This window comes from Corylus avellana, chromosome ca9 (assembly GCF_901000735.1).
Source record: "Corylus avellana chromosome ca9, CavTom2PMs-1.0".
NCBI lineage: Eukaryota > Viridiplantae > Streptophyta > Magnoliopsida > Fagales > Betulaceae > Corylus > Corylus avellana.
In genome coordinates, this window is record NC_081549.1 from 18408706 (window position 1) to 18424425 (window position 15720).

General features: G+C 35.1%; 2 protein-coding genes across 2 annotated transcripts; both read left to right on the forward strand.

Annotated features, from left to right (window-relative positions):
- Nucleotides 1-1124: 1124 nt before the first annotated feature.
- On the forward strand, nucleotides 1125-5484 carry LOC132191485 (diaminopimelate epimerase, chloroplastic). The gene is made up of 9 exons (XM_059606521.1): nucleotides 1125-1498; nucleotides 1626-1793; nucleotides 1970-2040; nucleotides 2273-2330; nucleotides 2596-2775; nucleotides 3339-3423; nucleotides 4532-4591; nucleotides 4701-4774; nucleotides 5088-5484. Exons 1-9 carry the CDS (start codon nucleotides 1202-1204, stop codon nucleotides 5202-5204), a joined length of 1110 nt encoding a protein of 369 aa, XP_059462504.1. The 5' UTR covers nucleotides 1125-1201; the 3' UTR covers nucleotides 5205-5484.
- Nucleotides 5485-7528: 2044 nt separating this feature from the next.
- Nucleotides 7529-15720, forward strand: LOC132191875 (kinesin-like protein KIN-5B). The gene is made up of 24 exons (XM_059606995.1): nucleotides 7529-7679; nucleotides 8001-8195; nucleotides 9005-9134; nucleotides 9233-9388; nucleotides 9466-9803; nucleotides 9932-10070; nucleotides 10531-10628; nucleotides 10734-10890; nucleotides 10988-11057; nucleotides 11140-11216; nucleotides 11562-11615; nucleotides 11682-11762; nucleotides 11853-11964; nucleotides 12060-12146; nucleotides 12465-12640; nucleotides 12727-12888; nucleotides 12999-13106; nucleotides 13200-13358; nucleotides 13435-13518; nucleotides 13605-13810; nucleotides 14482-14583; nucleotides 14671-14780; nucleotides 14868-15019; nucleotides 15212-15720. The coding sequence occupies exons 2-24, from the start codon at nucleotides 8020-8022 to the stop codon at nucleotides 15422-15424; spliced, it is 3147 nt and encodes a 1048-aa protein (XP_059462978.1). The 5' UTR covers nucleotides 7529-7679; nucleotides 8001-8019; the 3' UTR covers nucleotides 15425-15720.

The window sequence follows — 15720 nt, forward strand, 5'->3', positions numbered from 1 at the left end:
TAGTCATAGTTGTCTTTCTTTTACCTAGTTTTTCCTTGTGTTCGTACTTCATTTACTAGGACAAGTGTAAAGAATGAAAAATGCAAAATTATTAAAAATTGTGGTTTGTTTTCAATCCTAATTGGATTTGTTTATGGTTTCTCTACCCCCGAAATGAGCTATCGTGGTTTGCTGTAATTTAGTAGGATACTGATAACGAGGAGAAATGCTATTATTATTATTATTATTTTTTTCTTCCATTTATTAGAATTTATATTTTTTAAAAATTTCACCTTTGAATTTATATAACAGAAATAGAAATAAAGGAATAGCATGTATCGATAAATAATTGTATAAAATAAATAAAGATTTTGAATAATCCCGCTCCCATATATGGTATTAGGCTACAAATGTTTGATCAATAATTAAGCAGGTGACCAAAGGATAGCTCAATCGGCTGGAGATCACGCCTTATGAAGCAATCCCCAGTTAATTTATTAGATTATTTTATCTTGAGGAGCTCATGACTCACGTTTCTTTCTGAATTGAACAAACTTTTCTGTTTGAGCAACTCATAGATAGAGTATAATATTGACTAAAATTGAAATTCCCTTTCATAATTAGATTATTCAGAAATTCTACAAACTCATTTCTTACACAATTTTTATACAACTGGAATGGCGTGAAATGCTCATAAATCATTAAATCAACATTTGTTAAAAAAGGCCCATATATCTTATGGTTTATTGACACTCCATATCAGCCCAGTTGTACATTAATTATAAAAGAGTTGAGTTTTTAAATTTACTCTAGATTATTATATCAAATTTTAAAAAAATTCCACTCCCTTTTTTAATTTTTTAGTTTTAGTTTTTTTTAAAATATATATATATATATTTTTTATAAAGTTTTTTTTCGCCGTTAAAGAAGATATTGACAATTTTCAGTAGCTGGAAAACATTAGAAAGACATTAGGCAGCGGTCTAAGCCCAAGTCATACCAAAAGGCCCAAAAAGCTTAGCCTTGTTCCTTAACTTGGCCCCAATAAATTGATAAGGAAGCCCAATTTCGGAATTAAAAATTTGCATGGGCGGCCCACATACTTCCGCCAAATCGGAAAACACCATTGGTGATGTCACTTTTTTGGTCGGACACCAACGGCAGCACTCAGCTTCCCTTCTCCCAGTTAGCGAGAGATTGAAACTACTTGCTGGTCAAAGCCATGGCCATAGCCGCCGCCATTTCTCTACCTCTCACATCCCCGACTCGCTGTTATCTCAACATCACCGATCAACTTCGATCTCTTTCTTCTTCTTACTCCTCTTTCTCTACTTGTCAATTCAATTTCTTCAAGAAAGATAGCACTCGGATATGCCCTAGTGTTCGCGTTTCGGCGTCTGCCTCCATGAGCATCCAAACTCCCGAGAAAGCCTCCCCTCCGACGTCGTTTCTGGACCGACGAGAGAGTGGGTTCCTTCACTTCGTCAAGTACCACGGCCTCGGCAACGACTTTATCTTGGTAATTTGTCAATAATCGGATTTCAAAAAAATTTAAAAATGAAAATTTAGAGCAATGTTTGAATAGAAAGATTTAGTTTTTAAAGAAAATGATATTGATTATTGATTTTGCAAATGAATTTGAATAGGTGGATAATAGGAATTCATCAGAGCCTAAGATCACACCGGAACAAGCCGTGAAGCTGTGTGATCGGAACTTTGGGATTGGTGCTGATGGGGTGATATTCGTGATGCCGGGCATCAATGGCACTGACTATACCATGAGGATTTTCAATTCCGATGGTAGCGAACCAGAGGTAATTTTCCTTTTTCACTATTAGTTCAATCTTACATATGATACTTGCTCTGCACTTGGGAGTTAGAATATCATACACCGAAAATTCTATTCTTTCTGAATATGTAAAATTTCTAGCTCTTTGTGTTTACTGTGTATACGTCAGACTCTTAGTGAAGTTTGTGTTTGTTTTTCTAGATGTGTGGTAATGGTGTGAGATGCTTCGCCAGATTCATTGCCGAGCTTGAGAATTTGCAGGGGAAGCAAAGGTGTGGTTTTGAGTTTACTTTGTCTTGATAATTTTCTTACTTAACAACTCTTGCCAGGTTACGGCTTACTGAAGCAATATATTAAAGGTTTCTTCTTTTCTTTTCTTGTGTGCGTGTGTATGTGGCTTCATCGGTGTGTGAAAACTTTGATTCAAATACAGTGTTTCAGTTATTGAAAACCTGGCCTACTTTAACTTTTATTGACAATGCTTGTTTCTTCATATTTCTGCAGTTTCACTGTACATACAGGTGCCGGTCTAATTGTGCCAGAAATTCAAGATGATGGGCAGGTATATCATTGTGGACATTATGTGTTGCAATTTACATGATCTTGGGCATGGGAGGTGCTTTCTGGGCATTAAATATATGATGCTTGCATACCATATGACTAGTCAGAACTACTTAAACTTGCTACAGCACTGATTGGATCCCCTGTAGCATTTTTATGACCATGTTTTTATATAGAAAAGTTTTTCTACTTATGAACTAATAACCAACTCTATGGTATTTGGTGCTTATTTTTTATTTTTCCAACATTGGTCTTTACAATTTCAGGTTAAAGTTGATATGGGAGAACCCATACTTAAAGCATCTGATGTACCTACAAGATTACCTGCAAATAAAGATCAATCTGTTGTCAAGGCAGGGCTAAATGTAGACGGAGTAACCTGGAATGCGACCTGTGTTAGTATGGGAAATCCTCACTGTGTAATTTTTGGTTCAGAAGAAGCCCAGGTATGTATTGTGGACAACTAAGAGAATAAGTTGTGATTTTCAGTTACTTTGATGTAGAAGTTCTATGCTGCCTTTGCTTTGAAACTCTATGTGCTTTTTGGCACTTCTTTTATCATGATCTTATTGAAATGTATATGACATGGGGTTTTTGCTTGCTTTAGTTAGGTGTTTCCTGTTGTATACTTCCTTGTGTACGTAGAGGCGCCTTACGCTTTTAATAATATTTTCGATTACTTATCAAAAAAAGAAATGTATATGACATGGCGAAAGAAAGGACACCTGTAATCGATGAGCTTAAATATTTTTGAACAATGAGGAATGCTTTGACTGTGATATGTTGGTAATTCAATCAATTGATAGTATCTAAGCTCTCCATGATGTGAATGTCAAGTATTAATGTATCTCTGTATATTTTCTGGTCTGACATTTGGCATTGTCAAACAATAGTTGGACATTGTAAATTATATAGTTAGTCTACCTATTCCCTTGTTGAGATGTTTTTTCTCTGAATGAATTACCTCTGCTGATTTTAAATCTTTTGCTTTATGCTTTTGATCAAACAGAATTTGCAGGTTGATGAATTAAAGTTAGCTGAAATTGGTCCAAAGTTTGAGCATCATGAGATGTTCCCAGCACGAACTAACACAGGTCAGATTTTTCAATCTTTGGAGATGATTGGGTTTTATGGTTTATTGTCCTTGTTTCTTTCTATGCAAGTTTAAAACTAATAGATGGATTTGTGCTGGCAAATGACCACTGAGAGGCCTGTTGCCTTTCCCTGTTTATCTGTGTTTCAAATTCTGGCCCCATGTTCCTTTAGGACATAGGTGGATGGAGTAGTATCTCAATTTCTTAGCTGTTTTGAGCCATATTGATCCAGTATATGCATTGGTGCAGAACATAGTTTTGCTTCTTAAACCTAAATGAGCTAGTGAAGCAAATGCAGGGAGATCTGTGCATTATTGTCATGGTACTTTTCAAGAGTCTCATAGAAGCTTACCCCCAGGAAGCCATCTAAATTCCAAATTATGTTGACTGTTAATGAAGTGATAAAATAAATCCTATAACAAACAGCATGGTTCATCTGGAAAGCTTCATTAAATCAATCTTTTGATGTAGCCATTTATCGGTATTCGGGGTTTAGGTGAGCGTTCTAGAATTGTCGTCATTAAAGCTTCTTGATCCACTTTATGGCATTGAAAGAGACATCAACAGATCCAGTTTACTTTTAGGAGTCTGGTACCGTTTCCCTTTATGTCATGTATTTCATGTATTTGGTACTTAAGTTTTTGGATTTCCTTTTTGCAAACATACGGAGTATCAAATGTTTCATCCTTTCCATTTTAAATAATTGTTTATTCAAAAGATTAAATGTAATGCTTGATATGGTGGTTTGAGAGAAATCATAATGCATCTGCAATAATGAAGTCAAAATTAAAAATAAAATAAAAATTATCTGTATCGAATGAGATTAAAGGCATTTATGATTTAAACATGGTATAGACATATATTCTTGTGGAATGAGAAAAAATTATATGTATATTCCTAAAATAAATAAAGAGAAAAAATGTATGCAGGAAATTTTCCTCTGCTTGCTTAACTGGGTGATAATCTGAATTACACGACTATTTAAAGGTCATTCATGTTCTTTTTATAGAAATCAAAAAAGTTTGAGTCCTTCACTGTTTTCTTCTTAATTATTATATTGTTGCAACATTTGATTTTGTAATCACAATCCATCTAATTTGATTGGCAGAATTTGTTCAAGTTTTCTCTCCTTCACACCTGAAAATGCGTGTCTGGGAGCGTGGGGCAGGTTAGTTCTTATTATGATATGTTGGGAAATTGAATCTAGTGATGCAATTCACCATGTCCTTCCTTGGTTGTTTGATTGGAAAGCTAAACTCGGTCACTGTAAATTTTAGGAGCAACGCTAGCCTGTGGAACTGGAGCTTGTGCAACTGTTGTTGCAGCAGTTCTTGAAGGTCGTGCTGGAAGGGTATGTATAGCATTTACGCAAGCAATCTTTAAACTCACACACATGATAATTGCATTGCTGGTATATTTACACTACATGATAATTGTTTAAACTCACACGCATGATTTAAAGACTAAGTTATAATTTTAAATCGTATTTTCAAATTGCACTATGTTTTTAAGTGTTGTTTTATTATAATGATGGGTCTCTGGTTTCATATGCTACAACTAAAAAGGGTACTGTATTTTCAGTTTCCAAATTACCTCCCCACTTTCTCTCTGTATGCTGTTGTCCCCAACAATTCACTTCTAATTTTTGTTTTTCTTCAACATAGAATTGCACGGTTGAGCTACCTGGAGGGCCATTGCAGATTGAATGGAGGGAGAAAGACAATCATGTGTACATGACTGGCCCGGCCGAAGCAGTGTTTTATGGATCTGTTCCCCTATAATATGGTCTTGCCTAAATTATTTTCCATCAGGGGAGACAAATTTTCTAGAATTCTAGAGTTAGCCGTGCAGAAGTTAGAACAATTTTTTTTTTTTTTTTTTGGGTGCATTTCTATGCCTTTGTGAACCTTTAAGTCCCCCAAAGGTTGAGATGTTTGTGTATCAGACTTGATGAGGGATCAAGACCTGCTGTTTTAATAGTGCCAACATTGAGTCATTAGGCAATGGTGATATTTGCTGCGGTTCATATTGGTAAGATATGAATCATTATGTGTTTTTTTATGCGAAATTCTTTTCTTTGGAAATTCAGGGATTACAAGGGAAATTACACTTATTCCGCTCAAACTACCATTCTAGTTACAATGTAAGGATCTCTTCTGCTGGCCCCTTTCAGTTACCCATCCTTTATTAGGACTTTTTTGTTAAATCTTGAGGAAGTAAAAATGACAAAAATACTTAAAAAAAAAAAAAAATTAGTAAGACCCATAGCATCAGGACCCACGGACATCCTTATATTGTAACTTCTCGAAGTTTGGAAATTGCAAGTAAGGTGATAGTCTGTGAAGTTGAGTGTAATTTTCCTTTGATAATAAATATATGTTGATATAGAAAAAGTTATTTTTTGGCAAGTGATATTTAGATAATAAATATATGTTGATATAGAAAAAGTTATTTTTTGGCAAGTGATATTTAGATGGTTTAGTTTCTTTCAATGAAAGGGGATTGGATTCTTAGATTGTTCATGTTACGAGCATGCATCGTTCATGCAGCACACCCATGTTCATGCAAATTTCGTGTTAATAATAGTATGTATTATTCATGCAGTGCACTCATGAGTAGTTCATGCAAATTTCATGTTTATACTATCGCTTAGTAACATTCATTCTTCAATAAAATGGCGTCCAAACTTGTCTATAAATAAGTATGGTTTATGATTTGTGTTAAAACCAATTCCCTTCTTCCTCCCCACTCCTTCTCCCCTCTGGCAAATGAAGACTTTTGTTTTAAAAATCAAAACATAAATGGAATACATAAAAAATAAAAAATAAAAGCTTTAGGAAGAAATAGTGTTTATTTATTTATTATTATTATTATTTTTTGGGTTGAATGTGACAAATGCTATAATGTGGTCTCTATGAAAGGTTCGGTAGTGTACACAATCAAAGAGAAGGTTTGTTTTCTTTTATTTATGTTGGTTTTCTATGATCTATTTTTCTACTTACTCGTTTATTTGATTTGTATTTACTTCATTTTATTCCCCATTATACCCACAAACACAAAAATGGAAATGACGCCATCTAAAATAGATGATGATAATGATGAAGATTCAGGACATTACTTAATCGTGTTTGCTGGAAGAGTGATAGCCCAACACTCTTGAGCATTCCAAATAATAAAGGAACGATTAAATTGACACTAAAATTCATTTTCTATCTTATATGGAGTTATTCTCCATTTTTGTTTTTTTGGGGACAAAATGGGCACGAAAATTCAGAAATTACAAAACAAATAAAATGAGTAGTAGAAAAATAAATCATAGAAAACCAAAATAATTAAAGAAAATAAACATTCTCCTTGATTGTGGGCACTAACAAACCATTCATTGATACAACATTATAGTATTTGTCGCATTCAACTTTAAAAAACTCTTTCGCCAAGAAACACCTTGAAAGACAATGGGGTGCTCTTACTGGAAGATTGTGTTGTGACCTTGTTCTGACTTCTAACCGACATCAGTAAGTTTATTCCAAGGAACTGTTTGAGACGTGAGAGTTGGTTGGCAGCAGCACGAAAACGACAAATCTGAACAAAGTAAAAGATGGAAAATCAGGCAAGTAAACTCACGAAGCCATTCATATATTTCCTAAACATATTCAATTATAAAGGTCCCATTTATCACTTTCTCGCTTTTTTTTTTTTCTTATTTCTTAGCAAATATTGGAAGGAAGGAAAGGAGCTACAAACAAGAAAAAAGATAAAAACACAAAGGAGAGTTAGCAGCAACCAGCAACCCATTTTGCAGCCATATATAAGCTCTCTAATTGGCTTGCCTTTGGATTTTCAAAGCTTTCCCAAGAAGGAATGCAGGCAAGATTTAGAAGGACATCGCATATTAAGGCCTATTGATTGCCTTCCAAAATGAGAGACATTGGATTTGGACCAACAAAATTGGCCTTCCTCAGGCGACGCGCCCCATTTTGAAAATTTCCCCAACGGGCCCCACTATTTCAAAAAAGGCCATGGCTACCTGTGTGCCTCAACGGCTATCTTTATCTACAAATAACCCAAGTAGCCGTTAAATTCATTTTGAAAACACACTCCAAAATCGCAAAAGACGAAAAAGTTTCCGATCTCAGAAAGAGAGAACACACAAACGCAGAAACTAAAAGCTCTTTTTGGTTCGCTCTTTCATCAGATTCTCCGATCGGTCTACGGTTTTGATGTGATAAGAATCCTTTTTCTCAGCCAAACACTGTGTAAGTCCAATTTTTCTTTTGAGTAACTCAGATCTGTCCTCGAATTACATTCTGATTGGTTTCTGAGAAAAACAAAAGAAATTAAGAGAAAATAAGATCTTGTTTTTGAAACAAAAAAAAAAAAATGATCCCTCTCATGAACTAGGCCAAACGGGAGGGCTGAGTGACTGGTTTTTCCCGTGAAATGTCGATTTGCGTTTCTGTTATCTGGATGATTTTTTGCATTTATCGCTTTGATACATGGAAATGTTTCATAATTAAAATTTTGTTTCCCTTATAACACACTGATTAGGGTTTCTTTGTGCTTCTGATCATTTTTAGATCCAAATTAGTCCGGAAAATGTCACTCACTCCTGATTTATCAAAGAAAGTGGGATTAGGGATTGCACCGTCTCCAAATCCTTTTCTGACGCCTCGTCCAGAACGGCGGCGTACGGATCCGAGAATGGTGGACTGGAACTCAAACCGTCAGGACAGGGATAAAGAGACAAATGTGCAAGTTCTGCTTAGATGCAGGTGGGTGTTTAATGTTTTTTTTTTGTGGCTCTCTGTGTGGGTTTTATTTGATAAGGTCAAGCTCTGCAGTTTAGGGTTCTTCGCTGATTTTCTGTGTCTCAACGATGGTTGTTGTTTGCTTGTGGTGCCCTCTAAAAATATGACTGGTGAAATTGCTAATGCGAATGGGTGAGGGCTAGTTGAACTGCATTACCTAGAGTATCTCTATTTCGCCTATTATTAATTATCTGATAGAATGCAACTTACATGGCTGACAATCTTCAATTGCAGGTTTTTGTGTGGATAATATTGGAGGAGAACTTAATGGGATTTTGTTTATTTGTGAAAAATTGGTTTTGAGAATATTGACAAGTCATAGGGTTGAAGATAATCAATGACTGCTTTCCACTAGGTGATTTTTGCAATGAATTAGGATAATTTTGCACTTGGAAATTCTTGCAGTGGATTCTCACATATTATTTGCAATCAAGACAAGGTTTCTAGCATGTGAGACAATGTATTTGTTTGTCTTTGCATTCGTGAAAATTATATCCTGTCACAGTGATGTAAACGTGTCATAGAATTTATAGTTTGACTTTGTGTTGGAAATCATGTTTATCATTTTCTGGGGACTAGATTATATACCGAGAAATACAGTTTAAAAAAACAAAAGATAACTCAGGAGCCAGGCTAATAAATAACCTTAAACTGGTTAGCTGGAATTTGATAGGTTTTCTTGACTATTCTAAGTATTAGTTTAAGAGAATTCAAGTGTATGCGAACACATTGTGTACTTAATTTAGCACTATTTCATTTGATTCCCATGTCAGGCCATTAAGTGATGATGAGCAAAGGTTGAATGTGCCGAAGGTGATATCATGTAATGAACATAAAAGAGAAGTGTCTGTTTCGCAAAATCTAGCTAACAAGCAAGTAGATAGAATTTTCACCTTTGACAAGGTATGCTTCTACCCCTATTATGATATATGTTGCCTCCATGGGTTTTACAGATCATTAGGATTTTAAATATACACTTCCTATTTTGTAACATATGCTAGGTTTTTGGGCCCAAAGCACAGCAAAGATCTATATATGACCAAGCCATTGCCCCAATTGTTAATGAAGTTCTCGATGGATTCAACTGTACAGTCTTTGCATATGGACAGACAGGGACTGGTAAAACATATACTATGGAGGGTGGGAGGAGAAACAAGGTATAGATTGGTCATTTAAAAACATATCCTTTCCTTTTTAAATGATAGCAGAATATCAGTCATACTATGATTTGCAGGGTGGGGATTTGCCTGCTGAGGCTGGAGTTATTCCTCGGGCTGTTCGTCAAATTTTTGATATGCTTGAGGCACAAAATGCTGACTATAGTCTGAAAGTAACATTTTTGGAGCTGTACAATGAAGAAATAACTGATTTACTGGCTCCAGAAGACAATTCAAGATCAACTGAAGATAGACAAAAGAAACCTATTTCCTTGATGGAGGATGGAAAGGGTTGTGTGGTTCTAAGAGGCCTTGAAGAAGAAGCAGTATACAGTGTAAATGAAATTCATAGTCTCTTGGAACAAGGGGCGGCCAAAAGGCGTACAGCGGATACCTTGTTAAACAAGCACAGTAGGTAATTTTTTTCTTTATTTCGTTTCAAATTGTATGTATCTATTTATTCATTTGTTACTCATTTACCAAAGATGTTAGATCTAAAGAAACCATGATTTACCAAAACATACATATTTTTTTTGGTTTCAGCCGTTCTCATTCTATCTTTACCATCACCGTCCATATAAAGGAAGCAGCTGTTGGTGATGAGGAGCTAATTAAGTGCGGCAAGCTTAATCTTGTTGATTTGGCAGGATCAGAGAATATATCTCGGTCAGGTGCACGGGAGGTATGATAATATCTTTACTCGGTAATGAATTCCATTTCTTATGATATCTAATACTGATAGTTTGGCTTCTTTACAATCATGTAAATGATTGAATCTCTTACCAAAACAAAAATAAGCTTTAAATTTTTAAGCTAATACCTTTTCTTTCAATTAGAACAAGTTAAGTTGATGGCAAGGGGGGTTTGCTGGCAACTTTTAGATCACTTAAAATAAGGCATATTGTCATCATGGACGCCATCATGTTTTTTGTTTCCTTAAAACACCTTTTTTCTTTTATATGTTTTAAAGTTGTTCTGACTTTAGAAGAATGTCCATGGCTACAGCAGTATATATACATTTGACTCTGAATTTCTCAATTCTACCCTTTTGAGTGACTACATTTACAAGAAGAATCTGAATTTCTTAATTCTACCCTTTTGAGTGCTATTAATGTTCAATCAAGCGTGCAATTTAATTGCAGGGTCGAGCAAGAGAAGCAGGGGAGATAAACAAAAGCTTACTCACCTTAGGCCGCGTTATAAATGCCCTTGTGGAACATTCTGCTCATATACCTTACAGGTCCATCTCGATCTCTTATCTACTCTCTTTACAATGTTGGGTTCCTTATAATTATTTTCCAGCACATCTTCCATGTTTTACCAGTTCCTTATAATTATAATTCAGGGATAGCAAGCTTACGAGGCTATTAAGGGACTCTTTAGGAGGGAAAACAAAAACTTGCATCATTGCTACAGTTTCTCCCTCTGTTCATTGTTTGGAAGAAACTCTAAGCACATTAGATTATGCCTGTCGTGCCAAAAACATAAAAAACAAACCTGAGGTTTGTTGCTACTTCTTTTGCCTCCAATTTATGTACTTTTATTTTCTTTATTTATTTCTTTATGTTTTGGTGCTGATTATGAAGCTTGTCTTTTCAGGCCAATCAGAAAATGTCCAAAGCTGTGTTGCTCAAGGATTTGTATTTGGAAATTGAGAGAATGAAACAAGGTCTGATGATTGATTCACTTGCGTTTTTAGATTGTTTTGTGCAACAAAAGACTCATAGTCATATTTTTGAATATCGATGCAGATGTTCGAGCAGCAAGGGAAAAGAATGGTGTTTATATTCCGCTTGAAAGATTTGCCAAGGAAGAAGCTGAAAGGAAGGTGGACTGTTGTTATTCATACATTTAAATTGAAAACATATATCTGAGGACAATATAAAAGAGCGAGACACAGTTAATAGTCCAACTTTAATTGGATTGAGATTTTGGATCTATTGCATTTTATGTAGTATTTAAAAATTACAGATTTGGATGATATCAGGTCAAGCCGACCCCAATTAGTTAGGACTAAAGTCGTTAAGTATCACTTGTTTAGGCCATTCTCAAACTATACCATTGCCTACTTTAAATTGACCCTATGTGCCGCTATTCACAGTTCAAGGAAAGCTGTAACTGGCAATTGTTTTCTTCAGTCCTATGAAGTTTGATTTCTTTTGAACTCCTGCAGGCAAGTAAAGAGAAGATAGAGCAATTGGAGAATGATCTCAACCTCAGTGAGAAGGTATGATTCACTTGCTCTTTGGTTAATTGTATTATCTTCCTATTATATAACTTCTCCTTCCTGCAGCAAGTGGATAGGTTTCGAGAGCTCTATTTGACTGAGCAAGAACAGAAACTGGATGTGGAAAGTGAGCTCAAGGACTGCAAGGTAAAAAAATTCCTTTTTTTTTTTTTCCTTCTTTGCTTAGTTTCCTCAGTGCATATATCTGATATATCAAGTGAAATTATATTCTTTCAGGTAAATCTGGAAAAAAGTAGCAAGACATTGCTTGATCTTCAAGAAAGTTACAGGTTAGCCATCACAATGTTGAAGGAAAAGGAGTCTATCATTTCCAAACTGCAACGCTCAGGTAAGTGAACTGAAAGATCAACACAAAATTTTGTGCTTCGTGCTGTACACTTTTTCCATTGACAAACTTCTATTTATTTATCAATCCATAAACAGAAAATTCTTTAATTCAATGTGCAAAGGAGTTGCGCACCAATTTGCAGAGTGCATCAGAGGATATAGCTTCATTATTTGCAAAATTAGGTACGATAAGTTTTTTGTTTCCTCTCTAATGTTTTGCAGCGACTGTTAATCTTATTATTTTAAGAAGCTCTTTTCCTTATAACTTTCATTTCTAAAAGTAACACTTTTAGAAATGAACTTCAGCATGTCTTTTGCATAACAGAAAACATTCCAGAATCATTGTATATTTATATGGTTATGATGTAGGAAATATGTCACATTCTACTTTTTTTTAAAATAAAAGATCTTAATTTAGTCATTCATGTGCCTTCTAAAAAGCAATCTTCATGGGCTATTGCATTATTCTCATACCTACGTATGAATGTTGTTGCTCTGCAGATCAGAAAGACAGGATGGAAGCAGAAAACCAGAGCATGGTTTTGACTTTTGGTTCTCATCTTGATCAGCGCTTAAAAGACCTGCACAGGACTGTCCTGGGGTCAGTTTCTCAACAACAGCAGTACTTAAGATGTATGGAAGAACATGTCTGCTCATATCTTGCTAGTAAATGTGATGTAAGGAAAGATACTTTTTATGTCATCTTTTGCCTTGCGTTATTTCAACTAGTTCTCTGGTTCATTATTTCCGTCGCTATTACCAGGCAACACAGGCTCTTGAATCAAGGATTACGAAAATGACAGAGACTTATACTTCTGGAGTAGCAACCTTGAAGGACCTTGCCAATGCATTGCAAAGGAAAGCTTCCTCAGACCTGGAGCAGATAAATTCTACAATCTCATTGCAAGCAACGGCAGTTGAGAATGTATGAAGTCAAAGAAGAAGATTTTTTTTTTCTTCTACTTTTGTTCTCCCTAGGTTGCTTATGTAAGTACTAGATCAATATTTGATAATAAAACTATGTTTTCTTTACAGTTTCTTGTCACTGCTGTTTTGGAGGCCAAGGAGGTTATTTGCGACATCCAAAATTCTCTTGATGAGCAAAAACAGTTACTGGCTTTCTTCACTCGACAACAGGAAGAGGTAGATTACAAGTGTACTTTTATTTGGTTGATGAAAGAAAATACTTTTATCTTGATAACTTACGAATATAATATTAATCTTTGTGGACTGTAGGGGTTACAACGTAGTTTGGTTTCAGCACAAGTAATTTCAAAGGAAACCGTGAGCTTCTTTAATAATCTGCACCATCATGCTTCTAAAGTGATGACAGTTCTTGATGAAAGCCAAATTCAGAGATCCAACCAATTCATAAAATTTGAGAAGATGTTTAAGGTAAGATAATTTTGAGGTGTTCCCCATGTATGACTGACAGATTGAAAGCTGATACATGTCTACTGCTGTGAAACAGGATGAGGCTGCTATAGAGGAAAAGCAGGCTTTGGAGAAAATTGCAGGAATATTAGCAAGATTGACATCTAAGAAAGCTGCTATGGTGGGTTGATCACTTTTTGTTCTTTCAATGTTACTTAACATTGAACTGTCAGTACAACACTTGACAACTTTAAAATGTTATATTAGGTCTCAAAGGCATCAAGGAGAATCCAGGACTCAAGTATACAAGAGAGCACAAAATTGAAGCAAGAGATGTCCGAGATGCAGCAAGTTTCAACTGTTGCTAAGAAGAAATTGAGTGAGTACATGGAAAAGTTGGAAAGTCATTTCATGGAAGACACATTCTCAGCTGCCGAGTCTAGGGCTATCATGGAAGATTGTTTCCATGAGTGGTAAGCTTTTACTTTTATGGCTTAAATTTCAAAAGTAACAAAAACCTAAGCTACATACTGAGAAATGACTCTGGAAAGAATCCAAAAAAGCAAATGGTAAAACATAACTATAAAAAGTAAAATGAGAGCAGCAATTTTTAATGAATGAACAATATCATAGGAGGTGCAATTATTCTCATTGTCTGCATAAGAAAGAAAATCACAGAAGCATGTTCCAATACATATATACACACTAGCAATTACACAAACATCTAATAAGTTAGGAAGTGCGTTGAGGTTTAAACTAAATTTCTTTTAGGTGTTTGCAGAATACTTCTGCTCAAGTATCTTGGTGTGATTTTTGTTATATTTAAAACTTCATTTCGTTGGTCAGGGTGCATTGCTTCAGCTATCAAAAGTTAATGCCCAGTTAACCATAACATTTGATTCTTTATCTTTTAAATTATTATTATTATTTGTCTTGGTATGGTTAAGGAAATACAAATCTGAGTAGTATTAGTGATATTAGAGAAGAATGTTTACTTCTTTGGACTTGTCTTTGTGTTGAATGTTGTTGACAGATTCATGTTATTCAAGTCTTTTGATACTTAAAACATCCTTATTCTGATTAGCCTTATGGGTAATCTTATTAAAGTTACTCGCATATGATTTTATCTTTTTGGGGTATGCAGCTCAAAGAGGGTGGATTATTCTGGGCAGCAGTGGGAAATTGCCCAGTCATCCATTAAAGGTCTTAACAAGATTGGCATTGCAGATATAGGATCTACTATTATGTAAGTTTCCCTGTTCCTCGCTTTGTTGAATTTTTTTTGCTTCTTATATATCTTTGTTTTCTTCTTAAACACCTCTTTGTTCAACAGGGAAAATATATACGCAAATCATTTTGCATATGAGGAATTTGTATCTACATCTTCCTCTGTAAGTGCAGATTTCAATGCTGGAGCCTGTGACATGCTTGCCACTGTTGAAGGTAATTAAACTTTACATGTTGATTTAGGTTTCTTTTTCCTTGCTATTTTTATGCACTCTCTTAAAACCTAACTGGACTGATGAGCAGATTCTCTAATGCTGGACCGTGAAAATAAGAAGGAAATAGACTCCACAACAGCCTTGTGCTTGGATCAGCTTAAATCTATACAAGAGAAGCATGGTGAAAGCATATCAAATATCCGAAGCCAAGCAGAAAAGTGCCTAATAAAAGATTATTTGGTAGGCTCTCTTACTTGAAGCTCCTCTATTTCTCCATTATAGGATAGGAAGAGATTTGAAAGGACTTGAGTGCCCAATGATCTTTAATATGATCCTGCATTATTCTTGATTTTTTTTATGATCTCAAAAAATTTAAGGCAAAAAGCTCTGGAGAATTTCTAAGTTGGGTATTATTAATGTTGGCATGAACAGGTCGATGAGCATAGTCGTACAACACCTAAGAAACGAGTTATAGTAGTGCCAAGTTTGGCATCAATTGAAGAGATGAGAGAACCTGACTTTGAAATGGACAAAGAAGCCAATACTTCAGAGAATAGATTGAAATGGACTCCCACAGAAAGCAAGATCCCACATCCAACAGTCTCACCTATACTTCAGAGAACTCCTTTTGCAGATGTCAATTGATATTGACTAGAAAAATGTTTAGTTAGAACTCTTAATGCAGGATGGGAAGGTAATCTAAGCAAATGGATAGATCAAGGTATGCTTCTTTGTATGTTAATCAAAACTTTTCGTTTCAACCCAGAACCTGCTCATCAACTGATGAGTATGAGTCTGAATATCATGTCAAGATATGTATCTTATATAGAAGTTTAATAGTTCGTAATGGCATTAAATAATTCTTTCTTTTTTCTTTTTAAGCATGCTGTGAGCAATTTTCAATTCAATAGCACGTGCTTAAATAGATATATCAATTGATT